Consider the following 22,268-nt stretch of genomic DNA (forward strand, 5'->3'; position numbering starts at 1 on the left):
CTTCCTTGAACAACTTCCTTAATTGCTCTCTACCTCTTGAGATACATTAGGAAATGCAAACCACTTATGTGGTTAAGAGTTTGCGACAGTAATAAAATATGCATTTAATTAAGACTCATTTTATAACTAGAACTTTACACAAATTTTAACAGGACATTTTAGGTGTGAGAAATGCAGAATTATCTTTAAGATGCGATATTATAAAAAAAAGACGCGATATTATTTCTATTTTAAGTTCTTGAAATACTTTTCATTCAGTGTTTGTCTTTTTAGCTTGTGTTTTCAGTGAAGTCTCCCAGTTGTAATTGTAGGCAATTCTCATAATTTTAAATTGTTCGTGTTCTCATAGTGTATATGTTAGTTATTTGGAAACTAGAGGCCATTTTTGTGATGTCTATAGAAACAATAATGTCTATAGAAAATAGTCTTTATAATAATGTCTTTATAAAATAGTAGTATAACAAAATGACATTAAAAAATTTAATTGGAAAATATATTCCAGGTTGTAACACAGAGATAGGTGTTTCTGCAGAGCAGTCCCAGCTTTAAAAAATTAAAGGGGGGGGGGAACCTATTTCTTCTACATGTGATTAAAAATTTGAGCATGAAGTTTAGAACTAAATAAATATAAGGCTTACCGTCTTCAAATATATTTTCTGAGCACTATGATACGCTAGCTCCTGGAAACCAGTATAAACTAGAAAGACATAATTTCTCTCTTCTTGGAGATTCCAAAGTAATAAAGGTGAGATTAAGTAAAAAGGCAGTTCAACTATATTGGAAATATAATGTTGCAAGTTTTGTAAGAAGGATGCCTAATATAGATGTGAGGTCCTAGTGAAGTATCTGTGAAGGAAGTTACATCCGTGAGATCTGAAGGATGAGTCTCAGATGAGCAGAGAATCAATTGGGGGAGAGGGTTTCCAAGGAAGGAAACAGAAATGTTACAGGCTAGAGTGTGAGAGAGGTTTTGTTCCATGCACAGAAATTTTAAGGAGTTTAATTAGTTGGGAATGGCTAGGAGAAAGGATGGCAAGCGATAAAGTTGAGAAGATAGTAAAGATACATAGTATGAAAGTCTTATAAGCCAATTTGAGCATTTAGACTTTATCCAAGGTCAGGAGCTAGGTTTTGAAGGGTTTTAAGAGAAAAATTCACTTGACCGAACTTGCACTTAAAAAGTCTACTCTGAATGCAGGTATGGAGAAATCATTGAAAAGAGAAAAGACTATATTCTTGGCAAAAATTATGGACGATTTAGGAGTGAAGATAAGCTGACACATTAAAGAAATAGTTAGAAGACAGAAGAGGCAATATTTGGGTCTTGTGAGAAGATGTAAGAATAATAGAGAATTGAGTGAGTATTTGGCTTGAGTAACTATGTAGACAAAGGTGTCATTTAGTGAAAGAAAGCAGATTAAGTAGGTTGGGAGTAAAATAATGAGCTAAATTTTAGGTAGGTTGAGTTGTGTGTATTTTTAAGTTATTCAAATGGAATTGGTATGGGAGAATGGAAGGATGTGGGATATATGGAATATATCAGAATATTCTATATATATTTGAACCTAATGACATCAGAATTTACATAGACATTGGAACTATGAGAATATATGAGATTGTACCTGGAGAATATATATAAATGAGGTAGCAAACTTGTAGACAATGAACCAGTTTTGACTCATGGGTGTGTTTTGTTTGCCCATCAGAGTATTTAAGTATATTCTGAATTATTAGTTTCCAGAATTTAAGAACTGGTAGAATAGAGATGAAAAATTGAATTTCCAGCTTTTCATAAAAACAATTCCTAATGAAACAATCCCAGTCCATTATTCTTGCATGGCAGTCAGAAATCAGCTGAAACTAACAACTTTCCTTTTATAGGTGGGTAATGTGTTAACATTCACATATGGGCTTCCCTGGTGGCTCAGGAGGTTAAGAATCTGCCTGCAATGCAGGAGACTCAGGTTCGATCCCTGGATCAGGAAGATCCCCTGGAGAAGGGCATGACAACCCATTCCAGTATTCTTGCATGGAGAATCCCATGGACAGAGGATCCTGGTGGGCTACAGTCTGTGGGATCTCAAAGATTTGGACATGACTGAACGACGGACACATTCACATTCAATGTGCTAACAGTTTGGCACAGTTCTTATTCAGCCTATTGAACTCATTTGCAATATCTACCTGGCTCCCATGGTCTCTTGAATTCATGATCATATATAATATGGGAATACATTTCAGTCTAGAACAGAATACAAAGAAATACCAGTATTTAAGATATGGGAAGAGAAAGTCCACAAAAGAAACTATCAAGAAGCCATTGTGATGAATGGGAGGAAGAGAAATAAATAGGGATTTTAGAATTACTGGGCATTGTTTAGATGACTGTCCCATGAATTTAATTCTATCTAAAGCGATTTCTATGATATTTACGGAATCCATAGGACACAACTGCTTTTTAAAGTAGTTTCTAATGGCCATAATTTTTGCAAAGAATGCTTGGTAGTTTTTGAAAATTCAGTGTTGGTGAAAAAAGTCATAAAAAAATACATCAAAATGTTAATAGTCATGAGAGTTTTCCTTTTAACTTCTGTTATCGTCTTTAACTTTCAGGGTTCTTTTATTTTTTACAATTAAAAAAAATTTCTTCTATAGCCTGAAAAAGTTATTACAAATAACTTTAGATTTTTTTCTAAACTTAAGTGTTTTGTAGAGTCTGTTAAGTTAGTCTTGCGTATGGTCTAACTTGCATATGGTCAGATTTGCAATGTTGATTTGCATATCATGTCTCTAAGAAGTTCTGTAAAAGAAAAAAAAAATTAACTTTAATCCAGACTTTCCCAAACTTTTTCTGATATAGAACATTCTTTATGTGAAACACCTTATATATTCACTAGTTTATCATGGGGTACACTTTGGTACTTGTTGTTCCAATCAAACACAAGAGACATAGAATTTTGGTTTATTGGATATTATTAGTTACTAAAAGATAATTGAAGGACATTGTCTTTTATCAGAGCCCTTTATACTGTAATAAAGCAGTACAATAATATAATATAGTATAATAAAGCATTTATATGTGAATGATATATTACATATAAATATAGGAGAACTGCAAAAAACTATATAAACTTTTCATGAAGCCTTTTCTTCCTGAACATATTCTAGAATGCAAATAGTAATTCTAGTATTGAATTATTCCAATGATTTACAACAAACTTAATATATAATATTTATTGAGTACTATGTTTTGGTATTTCGTTAAGTGCTGTATGTGTATTCTAATCCTCACTATTATTCAGTAGGTTCACTGCTATCATCTCCATTTTTAAATGAAAAAATTTAGGATAAAACCATTGATAAGATATGTAATAAATATGTATTTATTAATAATTCTTTGAGTTACTCTACAGAGTTGTATCTGGGGAACCCGGAGTTACATAATTTGTCACTTTTGTCTGACTCCAAAGAATTTCTAAAATTTAAATTTTCTTGTTTTGTGCAGAATATTTGATGGTTTTCACGTGTGCCTAAGAAATAAATTATAACTATGTCAAGTATACTTATAATAGGGTTAATCTGACACAATTAAGTCATTGAAGACAGGATATGGAAAAATTAGCAATAATCTATGTCATATCAGTTCATGTCATATTTAATCGTGATATAATCATACTCAACGGTGGTATCTGTTAAGGTCGGAAACATAAAAAACATGCCAAATATTGGAATAGGATAAATTTAAAGTCAGATTAGCAGATCAAAGATCCTTTTAACAATATGCTGTTAGACTGTTATTGATTATCCTAGTTAACCAGATAAATGAGACATAACCAGTGAAGTAGGTTTCCCCAATTTCTCAGATTTTTGTAAGATACCTATCACTGGCAAGAATCTATTTGTAGCTCAAAGGAGCCCCTGTACTGCCCATTAGAAGCAAAATCAGAAATTTCTTGTCAAAGGAAATTTTAAATTTGATATGTACTTTGCAGTTTAGTTGAAACAGGTTTACAGCATCACCCTTGTGGTCATATAAGTCCTTTTGTCTGTATAAGTACAACTTCATTCTTAAATTTTCAGAGAAGCAGATCTAGCAACACACAGATAAGCATATAAGGTAATGAAGAATGTCATTATTCTGTGGATTAATGTTCTTAAACCAGATTTTTAAAAATAGTCCTACTTTAATAGAGTTAGTAGGGAAAATAAAAATATTCTTAAAGAAAAACAACCAAGAGCTCAAATTAGTTTATGCTAAGCTCCAGAATATTGGGAGTGTATTTCACTGTAATCTTAATTCCTTTGTTTCAGTCTCTAATGGCAAAGTGTTTTAATGTTTTTTTAAAGTGACTCTCTTGAATTGATTTAACAGATCCACAAAGACTCATCCAGGTCCAGTTGTGCATTTAAGTGATAGTCCAAGAGATGAAGGGAAAGTGAGTATTACAGTACCATTATTCTTGAATTTATTTTTCTTATTCTTGAATAAAAGTGTTTATTACTGTTATTTTATACGTAACATCTAGTACAGTGCATTCAGTATAATCTAAAATTAAAACATGTTGAATGAATGAATGAGCAAATGAATGAGTGTATTATTTACACTAATAATAGTTCTAGATTGAATCATTAGTTTTACCTAGAGTTAAGTTGATATTTAATTATACAATTTTGAGAAAGGCATATAACACATGTGCTGTGTTGTGCTAAGTCACTTCAGTCATGTCCAACTCTTTGCAACCTCATGGGCTATAGCCCACCAGGCTTCTGTGTCTCTGGGATTTTCCAGGCAAGAATACTGGAGTGGGGTTGCCATTCCTCCCCCAGAGGATCTTTCTGACCTTGGGATCGAACCCGGGTCTCTTATGTACCCTGTACTGACAGGTGGGTTCTTTACTACTTACTAGTGGCAGAATTTTGAGAAAGGCATATAATATGTTGAACAATTTTAATTATCAAGTATTCTATGCTTAAAGATAAAAATATTATCAATATAATTAATCATTGGCCCATGATATTCAGTAATGGTAATGATAAATAGCAATATTAAATAATCATAAATTAGCCAATCTTAATTTTATAAATAAATAATAATATAGAAAATGTTCTCAGATTGCAGAAATAATCTTAATAATCTCCATTTTTTATAATTTTCCTTTAATGATTTGACCCTTGGGTCAGGAAGATCCACTGGAGGGAAGACATGGCAACACAACAGTATTCTTGCCTGGAGAATCCCATGGACAGAGAAGCCTGGCAGGCTATAGTCCATAGGGTTGTAAAGATTCAAACATGACTGAGCAACTGAGCATGTACACTTTAATGATGAGGAACAAAGTTGATAAAAGCTCTGAAGTGTCACTTACTTTCATTATCAATATTGTCTCTTCAAGTGTATATATTTTTGCTAAGTACTATATAAAACACACAAATAAATTATATAGATTTGGTTCTTTATTTTTAAATAATAGAAACTGGATTAACCTAATCAATACTGAGCCTGAAAGACAAGTCCCCTGATAGTAAGAGAAAGTACATTGAATTTCTTCAAACTGATTTATAAATAGTGTAATTCCAATCAAGTGTCATTCAGATTTACTTTTTAAATTGAAATTCAGTTAATTTACATTATTACATTAGTTTCGTGTATAAAATATAATGATTAAATATGTTTATAGATTATATCCCACTAAAAGTTATTAAAAGATAATGGCTCTAATTCCCTATGCTATACAATATATCCCTTGTTGCTTATCTATTTTATAGATAATAGTTTTTATCTTTTAATCCTGTACTCCTAATTTACCCCTCCTTCCATCTCCATTCTGGTAATCACTAGTTTATTTTTTGTTTCTGTGAATCTATTTGTTTTGCTGTATATGCTTATTTGTATTATTTTTAGATTGCAAATGTGACATATAGTATTTGTGTTTGAATAATTTTACTAAGCATAATGTTCTCAAGTCCATCCATGTTGCTGCAATTGGTAGAGTTTTGTTTCTTTCTATGCTCAATTATATTTCATTGTATATATATGTGTGTATATATAACTGCCAAATTCTTTTTATGTGTTCATCTATTCGTGGACATTTGGGTTGCTTCCATATCTTGGCTATCATAAATGGTGGCGGTTTAGTAACTAAGTTGTGTCCGACTCTTTCGACCCCATGGAGTGTAGTCTGCCAGGCTCTTCTGTCCATCGAGACTCTCCAGGCAAGAATACTGGAGTGGGTTGCCATGTCCTTCTCCAGGGGATCCTCCTGACCCAGGAGTCTAACCCAGGTCTCCTGTACTGCTTGGATTGCTTCCATATCTTGGCTATCATAAATAGCACTGTTCTAAATATTGGGGTGCATGTATTCTTTGAATTATGTGTTCATTTTCTTAATATATATACCCAGGAGTAGAATTGCTGGATCATATGGTAGTTCTGTTTTTAGTTTCTTGGGAAACTTTCATGCTTCTTTCCATAGTGGCCGGACTAATATACATTCTGACCAGCATGTACAAGTGTTCCCTTTTCTCCACATCCCCTCCAATATTTGTTATTTATGGACCTTTTGATGACAGTCATTCTGACAGAAACAAGGTGATATCTCATTGTGGTTTTGATTTGCATTTCTCTAGTAATTAGCAGTGTTAAGCATCTTTTCATGTCCCTGTTTGCTGTCTGTATGTATTCTTTGGAAAAAAGGTCTATTTAGATGTTTTACCCATTTTTTAGTTGGGTTGTTTGTTTTTTTAAAATATTGAGTTGTATGAGCTGTTCACGTATTTTGAGTATCAATTTCTTAGGCATATCATTTGCAAATATTTTCTCCCATTTTGTTGGTTGTCTGTTTATTTTGTCAATAGTTTCCTTTGCTTTGTGAAAGCTTTTAAGTTTAATTTGGCCCCATTTGTTTATTTTTGCTTTGTTTCTTTTGCCTTAGGATACAGCTTTTGCTACAATTTATGTCAAGTGTTCTTCCTGGTTTTTTTTTCTAGGAGTTTTATAGTTTCAGGACTTAAGTTATATCTTAATCCATTTTGAGTTTATTTTTGTATATGGTATGAGGAAATCTTCTATTCTCACTGTTCTACATGTAGCTCTCCAGTTTTCCCAGAACCACTTATTGAAGAGACTGTCTTTTTTCCATTTTATATTTTTGCCTCCTTTGCTGTATATCAATTGACTGTAGATGCAAGGGTTTATTTCTGGAATCTCTATTCTGTTTTATTGTTGTATATGTCTTGTTTTGTGCCTGTACCATGCTTTTTTTCATTATTGTAGCCTTGTAGTATAGTCTGAAGTCTGGGAGCATGTTACCTCCAGCTTTGTTTTTTCCTTTCAAGATTGTTTTGGCAATTTAGCATCTTTTGTGATTCCATATGAATTTTAGGATATTTGTTCTAGTTCTGTAAAAAAAAAATCTGATAAGTATTTTGATAGAAACTGCATTAAATCTGTAGATTGATTTGAGTGTATAGACATTTTAACAAAATTATTTCTTCCAGTTCAAGAGCTCAGGATATCTTTTCATTTCTTTGTATCATTTTCTGTTTGTTTCTTCAGTGTTTTATAGTTTTTAATGTGTAGATATTTTATCTCCTTGGCTGTTTATTTCCAGGTATTTTATTCTTTTTGGTGGGATTTTAAACAACATTGTCTTTTACTCTCTGATAGTTCATTGTTATTGTACAGAAAAGCAACAGATTTCTATATATTAATCTTGTAACCTACAACTTTTCTAAATTCATTTATTAGTTCTAATAGTTTTGGGGTGGAGACTCCAGGATTTTCTATACAAAATATCATGTCATCTGCCAATAGAGTTAATTCCTTGCTTTCAACTTGAATTCCTTTTAATTATTTTTCTTGCCTGATTCCTGTGACTAGGACTTCTAATATTATGTTAAATAGAAGTGGCAAGAGTGGGTATCCTTGTCTTATTCCTGATTTATATGAAAGTCTTTCAACTTTTCACTGTTGAGTATGATATTACTTGTGGGTTTGTCATAAAGAACCTTTATTATGTTGAGGATTGATCAAAAGCTAGGCCACAAAACATGTCTCAACAAATTTAAGAGAATGGAAATTATACCAAACATTTTTTCCCAACCAGAACAGTATAAAACTAGAAATCAATTACAGAGAGAAAAATGGGAAAAGATCACACATGTGGAGACTTAACAACATGCTACCAAAAAACCAATGAGACAATGAGAAAATCCAAAAATGCCTTGAAAATGGAAAAACAACACTCTAAAATCGATGGAATCCAGCAAAGAGTTATTAGAGGAAAGTTTATAGTGATGCAGGCTAAACACAAAAAAACCCTCAAACCATCTAACCTACCACCTAAAGAAATTAGAAAAAGAAGCAAAGCCCAAAGTTAGTAGAAGGAAGGAAATAATAAAGGTAAGAGAAGAAATACATAAAATAGAGATTAAAAAGCCAATAGAAAATATCAACAAAACCAAGAGCTGATTTTTTGTAAAGGTAAACAAAATTAATGATCCTTTAGCCAAACTCACCAAGAAGAAAAGAGAGATGACTCAAATAAATAAAACAAAAAGTTAGAGAGGAGAAATAATAGCTGATACCACAGAGATACAAAAAAATAAGAGAATACTACATATAAAATAATAAGATAATAATACACTAGTTATATGCCAACAAATTGGACACCCTGGATAAAGTGGACATATTTCTAAAAACATACAACTTACCAGACTGAATCAAGAGGAAACATAATTTAAATAGACCAATCACTGGGAGTGGACTTGAATTTGTAACTAAAAAAAAGACTCCCAGCACAAGAACGTCTAGGATTGGATGGTTTCACAGAAGAATTCTGACAGACATATAAAGAAGGACTTATACCTATCATTCCCAAACTATTCAAAAAAAAAAAATAATTTGAAGATGATGGCACACTCCAAATATCATTCTGTTAGTCTGGTGCTACCCTGATACCAAAACCAGACAAATAAATTACAAAAAAAGAAAATTACAGGTCAATATCTTTGATGAATATAGATGTAAAAATTATCATCAAAGCTTTAGGAAACAGCATCCAAAAATATGTTAAAAAGACCATACACTATGATCAAGTAAGATTTTTTCCAGGAGTACAAGGATGGTTTGACATTGCAAATCAATCAGTGTGATACACAACAGTAACAAAAGGAAGAATAAACAATCACACTCAATTTAATAGACACAGAAAAAGAATTTGACCAAATTCAACACCCTTTGATGATACAAGCCCTTAGTGAAGCAAGTATGGAGAATTTACTTATTTTTAAAAAATTTACAAGCTGATTTTAAAATTCATAAGAAAAACAAAATGTTTAAGAATAGCCAAAATGTTGTTTTTTTATGAATAACATTGTGATATTGGTATAGGGCAATATAAGAAAACCAATGGGTCTAAGAGATATTCCAGAAATGATTCAGGTATTTGGGAGAATTTTGTATAATTTAGAGAAGATATTTCATGGAATGATAAACTATTAAATAACTGGCTTTCATCAGTTAGTATCCAGTTTGAAAAAAAATTTTAAGACCTCTACCCTTTACCACTCACAGAAATAAATTCCAGATAGAGAAAACACTTAGTGTTCAAATGGCAACTCAGAGAGTTTTAGCAGAAACAATAACAAGTTATTACTGTGGAATAGGGACATCTTTAGGCAAGCTTTAAGGAATATACCATAACAAGACAATCATGATAAGAGACAGGCAACAAAGTGGGAGACAATGATTGTTAGGTACATAGCAGGAAATTAATGAATATGAAAAATATTTAATGATATTTTGCTAAACCCTCATCTTTCATAATAGGAAGTTAATAGACAATGTCTAAATAATGAATGAAGCAATTGCAATATACATATGAATCTGAGTCTGCTAGAAAAGATGATTTTAAGAGTTAAAGCTGTGGTTGCCTCTTACCTCTAATAAAGATCAGGGTTTGGCAGTGAGGAGGAACCAGCTTCATTAGTAATCTCTAGGGATGTGCAATATACCCCCTTTTCCCCATTAGGCTGGCAAAATATTAAAAATTAAGAATATTAATAATATCAAGTAATGGAACAGGAATTGAAAAATGAGCATCTAGACATAACAATCATGCTTATACATACCAGTATGGGCAATTTGTTGTCAACATTTAAAATATGTTGATAGAAAATCCATTTCAGATATTTATCCTATTTATAGGACCAATGGGCAAAATACTGAAAATAGCCTGAAGGTCTATTAATAGAAAATTGAATAAATGAATGGTACTATATACATACTGTGAAATGCTGTTCTGATAAGGAAGATCCTTCAAGCCATGCTTTTTTAAAGAAAAGATGTAGAACAGTAAGGTTAGTATAAAATCACTTGAATAATGAATTTATGTTTTTACTTACATATTTAAATATTCAAGGGAAAAAGCCCAAAAGAAGATGTACAAATCTGGGAAGGATACTGGTGATTGGCATTGAGGAAAATGGTCAAAGATTCTCATATTGTACTTGTGTTGTTCAAATTTTTATGAAAAACTATAATGTGTGTTAATTGGGTAATTAGAAATTAAAAGGAATGCAAAATAAATTAGTATTAGAGGCAGAAGACTGTATTTGTATTGTGATCCACTGCTTATTAGCATATAACCTTGAATAAATCCGTTGACTTCCTGTAGTTTAGTTTTTCCATCAATAGCCTTTGTCACATACAAATTCTTGATTTGAATGTATTCAGTCTTATCAGTCTTTTCATTTGACTCCTGCATTTTGTTTATTACCTACTAGATATTTCCCTTCCTAAGGGAAAATGCAGTTTTATTTTTTCTATCAGTTTTAAGGCTTTCTGTTTCACAATTTGATTTTAATTTATATGTAATTTATTTTATGGTGGTTTGATATAAGGGTATGTTTTCATTTTTATATACAAATTATTTATTGAATAATCAATTCAGTTTACACTGATTTATAAGGACATCTCACTTATATATCAAGTTCTTACTTTTGAGTGGGTCTTTGGGCTTTTTTCGCTGTTGCATTGATACATTTGTCTATTATTCTACTGATAGCATACTTTATTAGTTATAATATCTTTACTAAATATCTTGATATATGGTAGCCCCTCTCCATTCTCATTTTCTCATCTTGTTCTATGACCATTTATTCTACTATATGAGTTTTAGGATTAGCTTATCAAACTTTATGTAAATCCTTGTTGGGACTCTGAAACATGGACATATTGATGAATTTAGAGAATATGTACATCATTAAGACATTAAGTGTTTTATCTTTTCATCTTATAAACATATATTTACTTTGGCTTTCTTTTATATCTTTCTGCATAGCTTTACAACTTTTTCACAAAAAAGTCACAAATATCTTTTGTTAGCTTAATTTTAAGTCCCTTACAGACTTTATTGCTCCCATGAATTAATTTTCTTAAAATCTGTTTCATAATTAATTGTTAGTGTATATGTGTTAATCACTCAGGTGTATCTGACTCTTTGCAACCCCATAGATATAGCCCACCAAATTCCTTTGTCCATGGAATTCTCCAGGCAAGAATATTGGAGTGGCTAGCCATTCCCTTCTCCAGGGGATCTTCCCAGCCCAGAGATCAAACCCAGGTCTCCTGCATTGCCCGCAGATTCTTTACTCTCTGTGCCACCAGGGAAGCCCGTATAAAATACTATTCATTTTTGTTATTTTGTATCCAACTACATCACTGAATGTTTGCTTTCAGTAACTGTGTTTAAATTATTTGAAATAGTCTGTGCCTTATAGACAAATTTTATTTCTTTCATATGTATTTTGGTGAAAAATTAATCAATGGTCAATTATTGAAAGAAATGAAAAATTATATTCGAGCCAAATTGAAGAATATAACCTGGGGTAGTGGTCCTAAGATGGCAGAGAAATAGGACGAGGAGACCAATTTCTCCTCCACAAATTCATCAAAAGAACATTTGAACACTGACCAAATTCCACAAAACAACTTCTGAATGCTGGCAGAGGACCTCAGGCACCCAGAAAGGCAGCCCATTGTCTTTGAAAGGAGATGGAAAAGTCCTGAAGCTACTGTAAGAATAAGACATATAACCAGAGGCAGGAGGCTTAAGTCCAAATTCTGAGAACACCAGAGAACTCCTGACTCCAGGGAACATTAATCGATAGAAGCTCATCAAAAGCCTCCATACCTACACTGAAACCAAACACCACCCAAGGGCCAACAAATTCCAGAGCAAGACATACCACGGGAATTCTCCAGCAACACAGGAACATAGCCCTGAGCTTCAATATACAGGCTGCCCAAAGTCACACCAAACCCATTGACATCTCAAAACTCACTACTGGACACATCATTGCACTCCAGGGAGAAGAAATCCATCTCCACCCACCAGAACACCAACACAAGCTTCTCTAACCAGGAAACCTTGACAAGCAGCCCATCCAACCCCACCCACAGCGAGGAACCTCCACAATAAAGAGGAACCACAAACTGCCAGAATACAGAAAGGCCAAACACAGCAATAAACAAGATGAAAAGGCAGAGAAATACCCAGCAGGTAAAGGGACAGGATAAATGCCCACCAAACCAAACAAAAGAGGAAGAGAGAGGGGATCTACCTGATAAAGAATTCTGAATAATGATAGTGTAAATGATCCAAAATCTTGAAAACAAAACAGAGTTACAGATAAATAGCCTGGAGACAAGGATTGAGAAGATGCAAGAAATGTTTAACAAGGACCTAGAAGAAATAAAAAAAGAGTCTATATAATGAATAATGTAATAATTGAGATCAAAAACACTCTGGAGGGAACCAACAGTAGAATAACAAAGGCAGAAGATAGGATAAGTGAGGTAGAAGATAGAATGGTAAAAATAAATGAGGCAGAGAGGAGAAAAGAAAAAATAATTAAAAGAAATGAGGACAACCTCAGAGACTTCTGGGACAATGTTAAACACCCTAACATATGAATCATAGGAGTCCCAGAAGAAGACAGAAAGACCATGAAAAAATAGCTGAGGAGATAATAGTTGAAAACTTCCCTAAAATGGGGAAGGAAATAGTCACCAAGTCCAAGAAACACAGAGGATAAACAGGATAAACAGGCAAACATAAGGATAAACATAAGGCAAAACTCCCCAAGACACATATTAATCAAATTAACAAACATCAAACACAAAGAACAAATATTAAAAGTAGCAAGGGAAAAACAACAAATAATACACAAAGGGGATACCCATAAGGATAACAGCTGATCTTTCAATAGAAACTCTTCAGGCCAGGAGGGAATGGCAGGACATACTTAAAGTGATGAAAGTGAAAAAGCTACAACCCAGATTACTGTACCCAGCAAGGATCTCATTCACATATGAAGGAGAAATCAAAAGCTTTACAGACAAGCAAGAGCTGAGAGAATTCACCACCACCAAACCAGCTCTCCAACAAATGCTAAAGGATCTTCTCTAGACAGGAAACACAGAAAGGGTGTATAAACTCGAACTCAAAACAACAAAGTAAATGGCAACAGGATCAAGCTTATCAATAATTACCTTAAATGTAAATGGGTTGAATGCACCAACAAAAGACAAAGACTGGCTGAATGGATACAAAAACAAGACCCCTATATATGTTGTCTAAAAGAGACACACCTCAAAACAAGGGACACATACAGACTGAAAGTGAAGGACTGGAAAAGATATTCCATGCAAATAGAGACCAAAAGAAAGCAGGAGTAGCAATATCAGATAAAATAGACTTTAAAATAAAGGCTGTGAAAAGAGACAAAGAAGGACACTACATAATGATCAAAGGATCAATCCAAGAAGAAGATATAACAATTATAAATATATATGCACCCAACATAGGAGCACTGCAATATGTAAGACAAATGCTAACAAGTATGAGAGGGGAAATTAATAATAACACAATGATAGTGGGAGACTTTAATACCCTACTCACACCTATGGATAGATCAAGTAAACAGAAATTAACAAGGAAACACAAACTTTAAATGATACAGTAGACAAGTTAGACCTAATTGATATCTATAGGACATTTCACCCCAAAACAATGAATTTCACCTTTTTCTCAAGTGCACACGGAACCTTCTCCAGGATAGATCACATCCTGGGCCATAAATCTAGCTTAGTAAATTCAAAAAAGGAACGCATGTAAGAATTAAAGATATTGAAATTTAAAAAATTTAAAAAAAAAAAGAAAAAAAAAAGAAATTATTCCAAGCATCTTTTCTGACCACAATGCAGTAAGATTAGATGTCAATTACAGGAGAAAAACTATTAAAAATTCCAGCATATGGAGGCTGAACAACACACTGCTGAATAACCAACAAATCACAGAAGAAATCAAAATATGCATAGAAATGAATTAAAATGAAAACACAACAACCCAAAACCTATGTGACACTGTAAAAGAAGTGCTAAGGGGAAGGTTCATAGCAATACAGGCTTACCTCAAGAAACAAGAGAAAAATCAAATAACCTAACTCTACACCTAAAGCAATAAGGACTTCATGATCTGAGCCACAGTCAGCTCCTGGTCTTGTTTTTGCTGACTGTACAGAGCTTCTCCATCTTTGGCTGCAAAGAATATAATTAATCTGATTTTGGTGTTGACCATGTGGTGATGTCCATGTGTAGAGTCTTCTCTTGTGTTGTTGGAAGAGGGTGTTTGCTATGACCAGTGTGTTCTCTTGGCAGAACTCTATTAGCCTTTGCCCTGCTTCATTCTGTACTCCAAGGCCAAATTTGCCTGTTACTCCAGGTGTTTCTTGACCTCCTACTTTTGCATTCCAGTCCCCTATAATGAACAGGACATCTTTTGGGGGTGTTACTTCTAGAAGGTGTTGTAGGTCTTCATAGAACCATTCAGCTTCTTCAGCATTAGTGGTCAGGGCATAGACTTGGATTATTGTGATATTGAAAGGTTTGCCGTGGAAATGAACAGAGATTATTCTGTTGGTTTTGAGATCACACCAAATAACTGAATTTTGGACTCTCTTGTTGACTATGATGGCTACTCCATTTCTTCTAAGGGATTCTTGCCCACAGTAGAAGATATAATGGTCATCTGAGTTAAATTCACCCATTCTGGTCCATTATAGTTTGCTGATTCCTAAAGTGTTGATGTTCAGTCTTGCCATCTCCTGTTTGACCACTTCCAATTTACCTTGATTCATGGACCTAACATTCCAGGTTCCTATGCAATATTGCTCTTTACAGCATCGGACTTTACTTCCATCACCAGTCACATCCACAACTGGGTTTTTTGCTTTGGCTCCATCTCTTTATTCTTTCTGGAGTTATTTCTCCACTGATCTCTAGTAGCATATGGGGCACCTACTGACCTGGGGAGTTTATCTTTCAGTGTCCTACCTTATTGCTTTTTCATACTGTTCAAAATATATAAGAAGTATAGTTGAAGTATATAAGAAGTATAATTGAAGTATAGTTGACTTAAAATAGTAATTAGTTTCAGCTATACAACAGAATGATTTGATACTTTTATAGATTATGCCCATATAAAGTTATTATGATATTATTGTTTACATTGCTTGTGCTATACCTCTTAATCAGTCAGTCAGTTCAATCACTCAGTCATGTCTGACTCTTTGTGACCCCATGAATCACAGCACGTCAGGCCTCCTTGTCCATCACCAACTCCCAGAGTTCACTCAGACTCACGTACCTCTTAATACTCGCCACCTATTTTGCTACCTTCCCCCAGTGCCCTCCCCACTGGCAACCACTAGTTTTGTTCTCTGTATTGTGAGTCTGTTTCTGTTTTGTTATATATTTGTTTTACTTAAGATTCCACATATATAAGAAAACATATACTATTTATCTTTCTTAATCTGACTTATTTCACTTAGCATACTGCTCTCCAGGTTCGTTCATGCTATCACAATTGCCATGATTTCATTCTTTTTTGTGGTTGAGAAATATTCCTCTGTGCGTGTGTGTGTACTACATCTTTATCCATTCATGTGCTGATGGATACTTAGGTTGCTTCATATCTTAACTATTGAAAATGATGCTACAGTGAACATTGAGGATGTATATATCTTTTTAAATTAGTGTTTCAATTTTCTTTAGGTAAATATCCAGGATTGGAGTTGCTGGATCATACAATAATTCAATTTTTAATTTTTTGAGGAACCTCCATACTGCTTTCCATAGTGGCTGTATCAATATACATTCTCCCGACAGTGCACAATAGTTCCCTTTTCTGCACATCCTTGCAAATGCTTGTTAATTATATGTGGTCTTTTTGATCACAGCCATTCTGACAGGTGTGAGGTGATATCATTGTGGTTGGTAATCAGTAATGTTGATCTTCTTTTCATGTGCCTGTTGGATGTCTGTATGTCATTTTTAAAATCAGATTGTTTTTTGGTACTAAATTGTATGAGTTCTTATGTATTTTGGATGTTCGTCTCATCATTTGCAAATATTTTCTCCCATTTCATAGTTGTTTTTTTTTTCCTATTTATCGATGCTCTCCTTCTCTGAGCAAAAGGCTTTTTAGTTTGATGTAGTGCCATTTGCTTATGTTTGCTTTTTTGTCCTTGCCTGAGGAGACAGATCCAAAAAGTATTACTGATACTGATTTCAAAGAGCATATTGTTTGTGTTTTCTTCTATGAGTTTTTCTATTTCAGGTTTAAGTGTTTTGTTCATAGAGTTTATTTTGTTACAAGTTATGAGAAGATGGTCTAGTTTCATTCGTTTACATAACTTATGTAAGAAACTGTCTTTTTCCTGTTTTGTATTCTTGCCTCCTTTGTCGTTGATTAATTGACCATATGTGCATTGGTTTATATCTAGGCTTTCTGTTCTGTTTGGTAGACCTGCTTGTCTGTTTCTGTGCAGCATAATACTGTTTTGATTACTTTAGCTTTATAGTATTTTTTAAAAATCAGGGCATGTAATACCTCCAAGCTTTTTTCTTTCTCAAGATGGCTTTGATTATTCAGGGTCTTTTGTGGTTCCATTCAAATTTTAGGGTTATTTGTTCTAGTTCTGTGAAAAATGCTGTGAGTATTTTGATAGAAACTGCATTGAATCTGTAGATTGCTTTGGGTAGTATAGACTTTTTAACACTATAAATTCTTCTAGTCTGTGAGCATAGAATATCTTAATGCTTATTTATGTTTTCTTCAGTTTATTTCATCAGTGCCATATAGTTTTCAGAGTGTAGGTCTTTCACCTCCTTGGTTAAGTATATTCCTAAATATTTTATACTTTTTGATGCAGCTTTAAATGGGATTGTATTCTTGCTTATTCTTTCTGATAGTCATTTTTAATGTACAGACATGCTGATTTATATATATTAATTTTTCTGCATCCTTACTGAATTATTAGCTCTAATAGTTTTGAGTGGAGTCATCAGAGTTTTTTATATGAAGCATCATGTCATCTGCAAATAGTGACAGTTTTACTTCTTCCTTTCTAATTTGGATGACTTTTATTTTCTTGTCTGATTCCTGTGATTCGGACTTCCAATTTTATATTAAATACGAATGAACATTCTTTTCCTGTTCTTGATCTTAGAGAAAAAGTATTTGCCGTTTACTTTTCACCATTTACTATAATGTTTACCTGTGGTTTTGTCACAGATGGCCTTTATTATGTTGAGATATATTCCCTATATACCCACTGATGAGAATATTTATCATGAGTGATTGTTGAATTTTGTCAAATGCCTTTTCTGCACCTTTTGTAATGGTCATATGATTTTATCCTTCCCTTAGTTAATGTGATGTATCACAGTGATTGATTTTCAGATACTGAACCAAATTTGCACTCTTGGGAGAAATCCCATTTGATCATGGCATAAGATTCTTTTTATATGCCGTTGAATTTTGTTTGCTAATATTTTGGTGAGGATCTTTGCATCTGTATTTTTCAGATTTATTGGCCTATAATTTCCTTTTTTGTAATGTCTTTGGGTTTGATATCAGTGTAATACTGGATTCAGAGAATGAGTTTGGAAGTGTTCCTTTCTCTAATTTTTTGAAAGAGTTTGAAAGGGATAAGTGCCAATTCATCCTTAAATGTTTGGTAGAATTCCAATGTGAAGCTATGTGATCCTGAACTTTATTGGGAGGTTTGTTTTTTTTTTTAATTTAATTGCAGATTCAGTTTCATTACTGATAATTGGTCTTTTCATATTTTCTACATTTTCTTGGGATATTTTACATTTCTTGCAGTTTGTGCATTTCTTCTAGATTGTCCAAGTTGTCATATAAATGTTTGTAGTATTCTTCAGTTATTGCCTTTCTGTGATAGCTTTCAGAACTTCTTGTTCATTTTTTATTGTATTTATTTGGGCCCTCTTTTTTTCTTGATAAATCTGGCCAAAAGTTCATTGATTTTCTTTATCTTTAAAAAGTTAACCTCTTAGTTTCATTGATTTTTCCCCCCATTTTTGTGTCTCTGTTTCATGTATTTCTCTCCATGGGCTCTCCCCTTTTCTTTATTATTTCCTTCCTTCTAATTGTTGAGCTTTGTTTTATTTTTGTAATTCTCTTAGATTTCTAGATAGTTTTTTTTGATACTTTTGTTTGTTTCTTGAGGTAGGCTTGTAATGCTATAAACTTCTCAGCTGTATTTGTTGCATCCCATAGACTTTGAGAAGTTGTGTTTCTATTTTCATTCATCTCATCTTTAAATTTCCTCTGACTTGTTCATTGACCCATTGATTTTCTAGCAACCTATTGTTTGGTCTTCAAGTGTTTGCATCTTTTCCACCTTTCATCCTATCATTGATATCTAGTTTCATACCCTTATGGTCAGAAAATATACTTGATATGATTCTACTCTTTTTAAATTTATTGAGACTAGTTTTGTGGCCTACTGTGTGATATGTCCTGGTGAATACTCCATGTGCTCTTGAAAAGTGCATATTCTGTAGTTTCTGGATGGAATGCTTAGTAAATGTCTATTGAGTTTAACTGTCAAAGTATCATCGAAGGCCAGTGTTTTCGTTTTGATTTTCTGTCTGGGTGATTTATTCATTGTTGTACGTTGGGTATTAAAATCCCTTACTAATACTTGTTATGGCAATTTCTGCTTTTATTGTATCTGTTATTATTTGGCTTATATATTTAGTTGCTCCTATGTTAGGTACATGTATATATTTATTAATATTATTTCCTCTTTTTGGGTTGAGCCCCTTAATATTATGTGATGCCCTTCTTTTCCTTTTGTTACAGTCTTTGTTTTAAAGTCTATTTTGCTGATATGAGTTGTATTACCCCTACTTTCTTTTCATTCTGTTTGAATGGAACATCTTTTTCCATCCATTCACTTTCAGTCTATGTGTGTCTTTAGCTCTGAATTGAGTCTCTTGTAGACAGCTTATAGATGAGTATTTATTTATTTATACTTATCTGTTTAGCTATGCTGTGTCTTTTTGTTGGGGCATTGAGTTTACTTCCACTTAAAGTGATTGTTGATAGGCATGTGCTTTTTTCCATTTTGTTATATGTTTTCTGGTTGTTTTTGTTGTTGTTCAGTCCATAAGTCATGTCCAATTCTTTGTGACCCCATGAATTGTAGCATGCCAGGCTCCCCTGTCCTTCACTATCTCCAAGAGTTTGCTCAGATTCACGTCCATTGAGTTGGTGATGATGCTATCTAACTATCTCATCCTCTGCTGTCCCCTTCTTCTTTTGCTTTCCATCTTTCCCAGCATCAGGGTCTTTTCCATTGAGTTGGCTCTTTGCATCAGGTGGCCACAATATTCGAGCTTCAGCTTCAGCCTCAGTCCTTCCAATGAACGTTCAGGGTTGACTTCCTTTTGGATTGACTTGGTTGGATCTCCTTGCAGTCCAAGGGACACTTAAGAGTCTTCTCCAGCACCACATTTCACAAGCCTCAACGGTGCTTAGTCTTATTTATGGTCCAACTCTCGCATCCATACATGACTGCTGGAAAAACCATAGCTTTGACTATGCGGAACTTTGTCAGCAAAGTTATGTCTCTGCTTTTTAATATGCTGTCTACTCCAGTACTCTTGCCTGGAAAATCCCATGGACGGAGGAGCCTGATAGGCTGCAGTACAGTTGGACACAACTGAGCAGCTTCACTTTCACTTTTCACTTTCCTGCATTGGAGAAGGAAATGGCAACCCACTTCAGTGTTCTTGCCTGGAGAATCCCAGGGATGGGGGAGCCTGGTGGGCTGCTGTCTATGGGGTCACACAGAGTTGGACACGACTGAAGCAACTTAGCAGCAGCAGCAGCAGCAGGCTTGTCATCACTTTCCTTCCAAGGAGCAGATATCTTTTAATTTCATGGCTGCAGTTGCCATTCACAGTGATTTTGGAGTACCAGAAAATAAAATCTATTGCTTTTTCCCTTTCTGCTTGCTGTGAAGTGGTGGGAGCAGATGCCATGATCTTAGTTTTTTGAATGTTGAGATTTAAGCCAGCTTTTTCACTCTCTTCTTTTACCCTTATCAAGAGGCGCGTTAGTTCCTCTTGTTTTCTGCCATTAGAGTGGTATCACCTGCATATCTGAGGTTGGTGATATTTCTCCTGGCTACCTTGATTCTAGCTGACATTTCATTCAGGCCAGCATTTTGCATGATGTACTGTGCATATAATTTAAATAAGCAGAGTGACAATATACAGCCTTGACATACTTCTTTCCTAATTTTGAACCAGTCTTTTGTTCCATGTTCGGTTCTAACTGTTCCTGGCCTGCATACAGGTTTGTCCGGAGGCAGGTAAGGTGGTCTGGTATTCCCATCTCTTAAAGAAATCCACAGTTCATTGTGATCTACACAGTCAAAGGCTTTCAGTTCAGTTCAGTTCAGTTCAGTCGCCCAGTCATGTCCGACTCTTTGCGACCCCATGAATCGCAGCACGCCAGGCCTCCCTGTCCATCACCATCTCCCAGAGTTCACTCAGACTCACGTCCATCGAGTCCGTGATGCCATCCAGCCATCTCATCCTCTGTCGTCCCCTTCTCCTCCTGCCCTCAATCCCTCCCAGCATCAGGGTCTTTTCCAATGAGTCAACTCTTCGCATGAGGTGGCCAAAGTACTGGAGTTTCAGCTTTAGCATCATTCTTTCCAGAGAAATCCCAGGGCTGATCTCCTTCAGAATGGACTAGTTGGATCTCCTTGCAGTCCAAGGGACTCTCAAGAGTCTTCTCCAACACCACAGTTCAAAAGCATCAATTCTTCAGCGCTCAGCCTTCTTCACAGTCCAACTCTCATATCCATACATGACCACAGGAAAAACCATAGCTTTGACTAGACAGACCTTAGTCGGCAAAGTAATGTCTCTGCTTTTGAATATACTATCTAGGTTGGTCATAACTTTTCTTCCAAGGAGTAAGCATCTTTTAATTTCATGGCTGCAGTCACCATCTGAAGTGATTTTGGAGCCCAAAATAATAAAGTCTGACACTGTTTCTACTGTTTCCCCATCTATTTCCCATCTCTTAAAGAAATCCACAGTTCATTGTGATCCACACAGTCAAAGGCTTTAGCATAGTTAATGAAGCAAAAGTAGGTGTTTTTCTGGAATTCTGTTCCTTTTCCTATGATCCAGTGAATGTTGGCAATTTGATCTCTGCTTCCTCTGCCTTTTCTAAATCCAGCTTGTACATCTGGAAGTTCTCGGTTCATGTACTGTTGAAGTCTAGCTTGGAGAGTTTTGAGCATTACTTTGCTAGAATTTGAAATGAGTACAATTTTGCAGTTCTTTGAACATTCAGTGTCTTATTATGGTAAAAATCATCAGCACAGTAAGTAATATTTAGCTGAGTGACTGAGTCTTGAGTATGATCATCCAATCATTTTCTGTTCTCAAATGCTTTTCTTTTGAAATGAAGTAGGTATATTTTGTTAATTGTCTTATTTATTGATTTACAAGTCAATATCAACTATGTTTAATGACATGAATCTCTAGAATATCTTTGTGAACTACTGAAAGTTCATCAATCACCAACTTGAAACACTGTCTTAAATCAGAGATAAAATTGGATTTGATAGAAAATAATTTGAAACCAAATTAGTGGCCACATTTTTCAAGTGCATAGGCCTGAATGGCATATACACTGTTTATTCAGTTATCACCTTTATTTCATGTTCATTTTCTTTTCCATTTTTCTGTTATTCCGTTTTTCCCATGTATTTTTATGTTGTGTCATGCATACTTATGCTTCCCTGGTGGCTCAGATTGTAAAGAATCTGCCTGCAATGCAGGAAACATGGGTTCAATCCCGGGGTTG

General features: G+C 34.3%; 1 protein-coding gene across 2 annotated transcripts in view; it reads left to right on the forward strand.

The window, feature by feature from the left end:
* The window catches only part of STXBP5L (syntaxin binding protein 5L), a 324,426-nt gene that overhangs the window by 134,633 nt on the left and 167,525 nt on the right, over positions 1-22,268 (forward strand). For both annotated transcript variants that reach the window (XM_069554728.1, XM_069554732.1), the window contains exon 7: positions 4,373-4,436. In XM_069554728.1, the coding sequence (XP_069410829.1) occupies positions 4,373-4,436 (64 nt within the window). The remainder of the gene's footprint in view (positions 1-4,372; positions 4,437-22,268) is intronic.

This window comes from Ovis canadensis, chromosome 1 (assembly GCF_042477335.2).
Source record: "Ovis canadensis isolate MfBH-ARS-UI-01 breed Bighorn chromosome 1, ARS-UI_OviCan_v2, whole genome shotgun sequence".
NCBI classification, from domain to species: domain Eukaryota; kingdom Metazoa; phylum Chordata; class Mammalia; order Artiodactyla; family Bovidae; genus Ovis; species Ovis canadensis.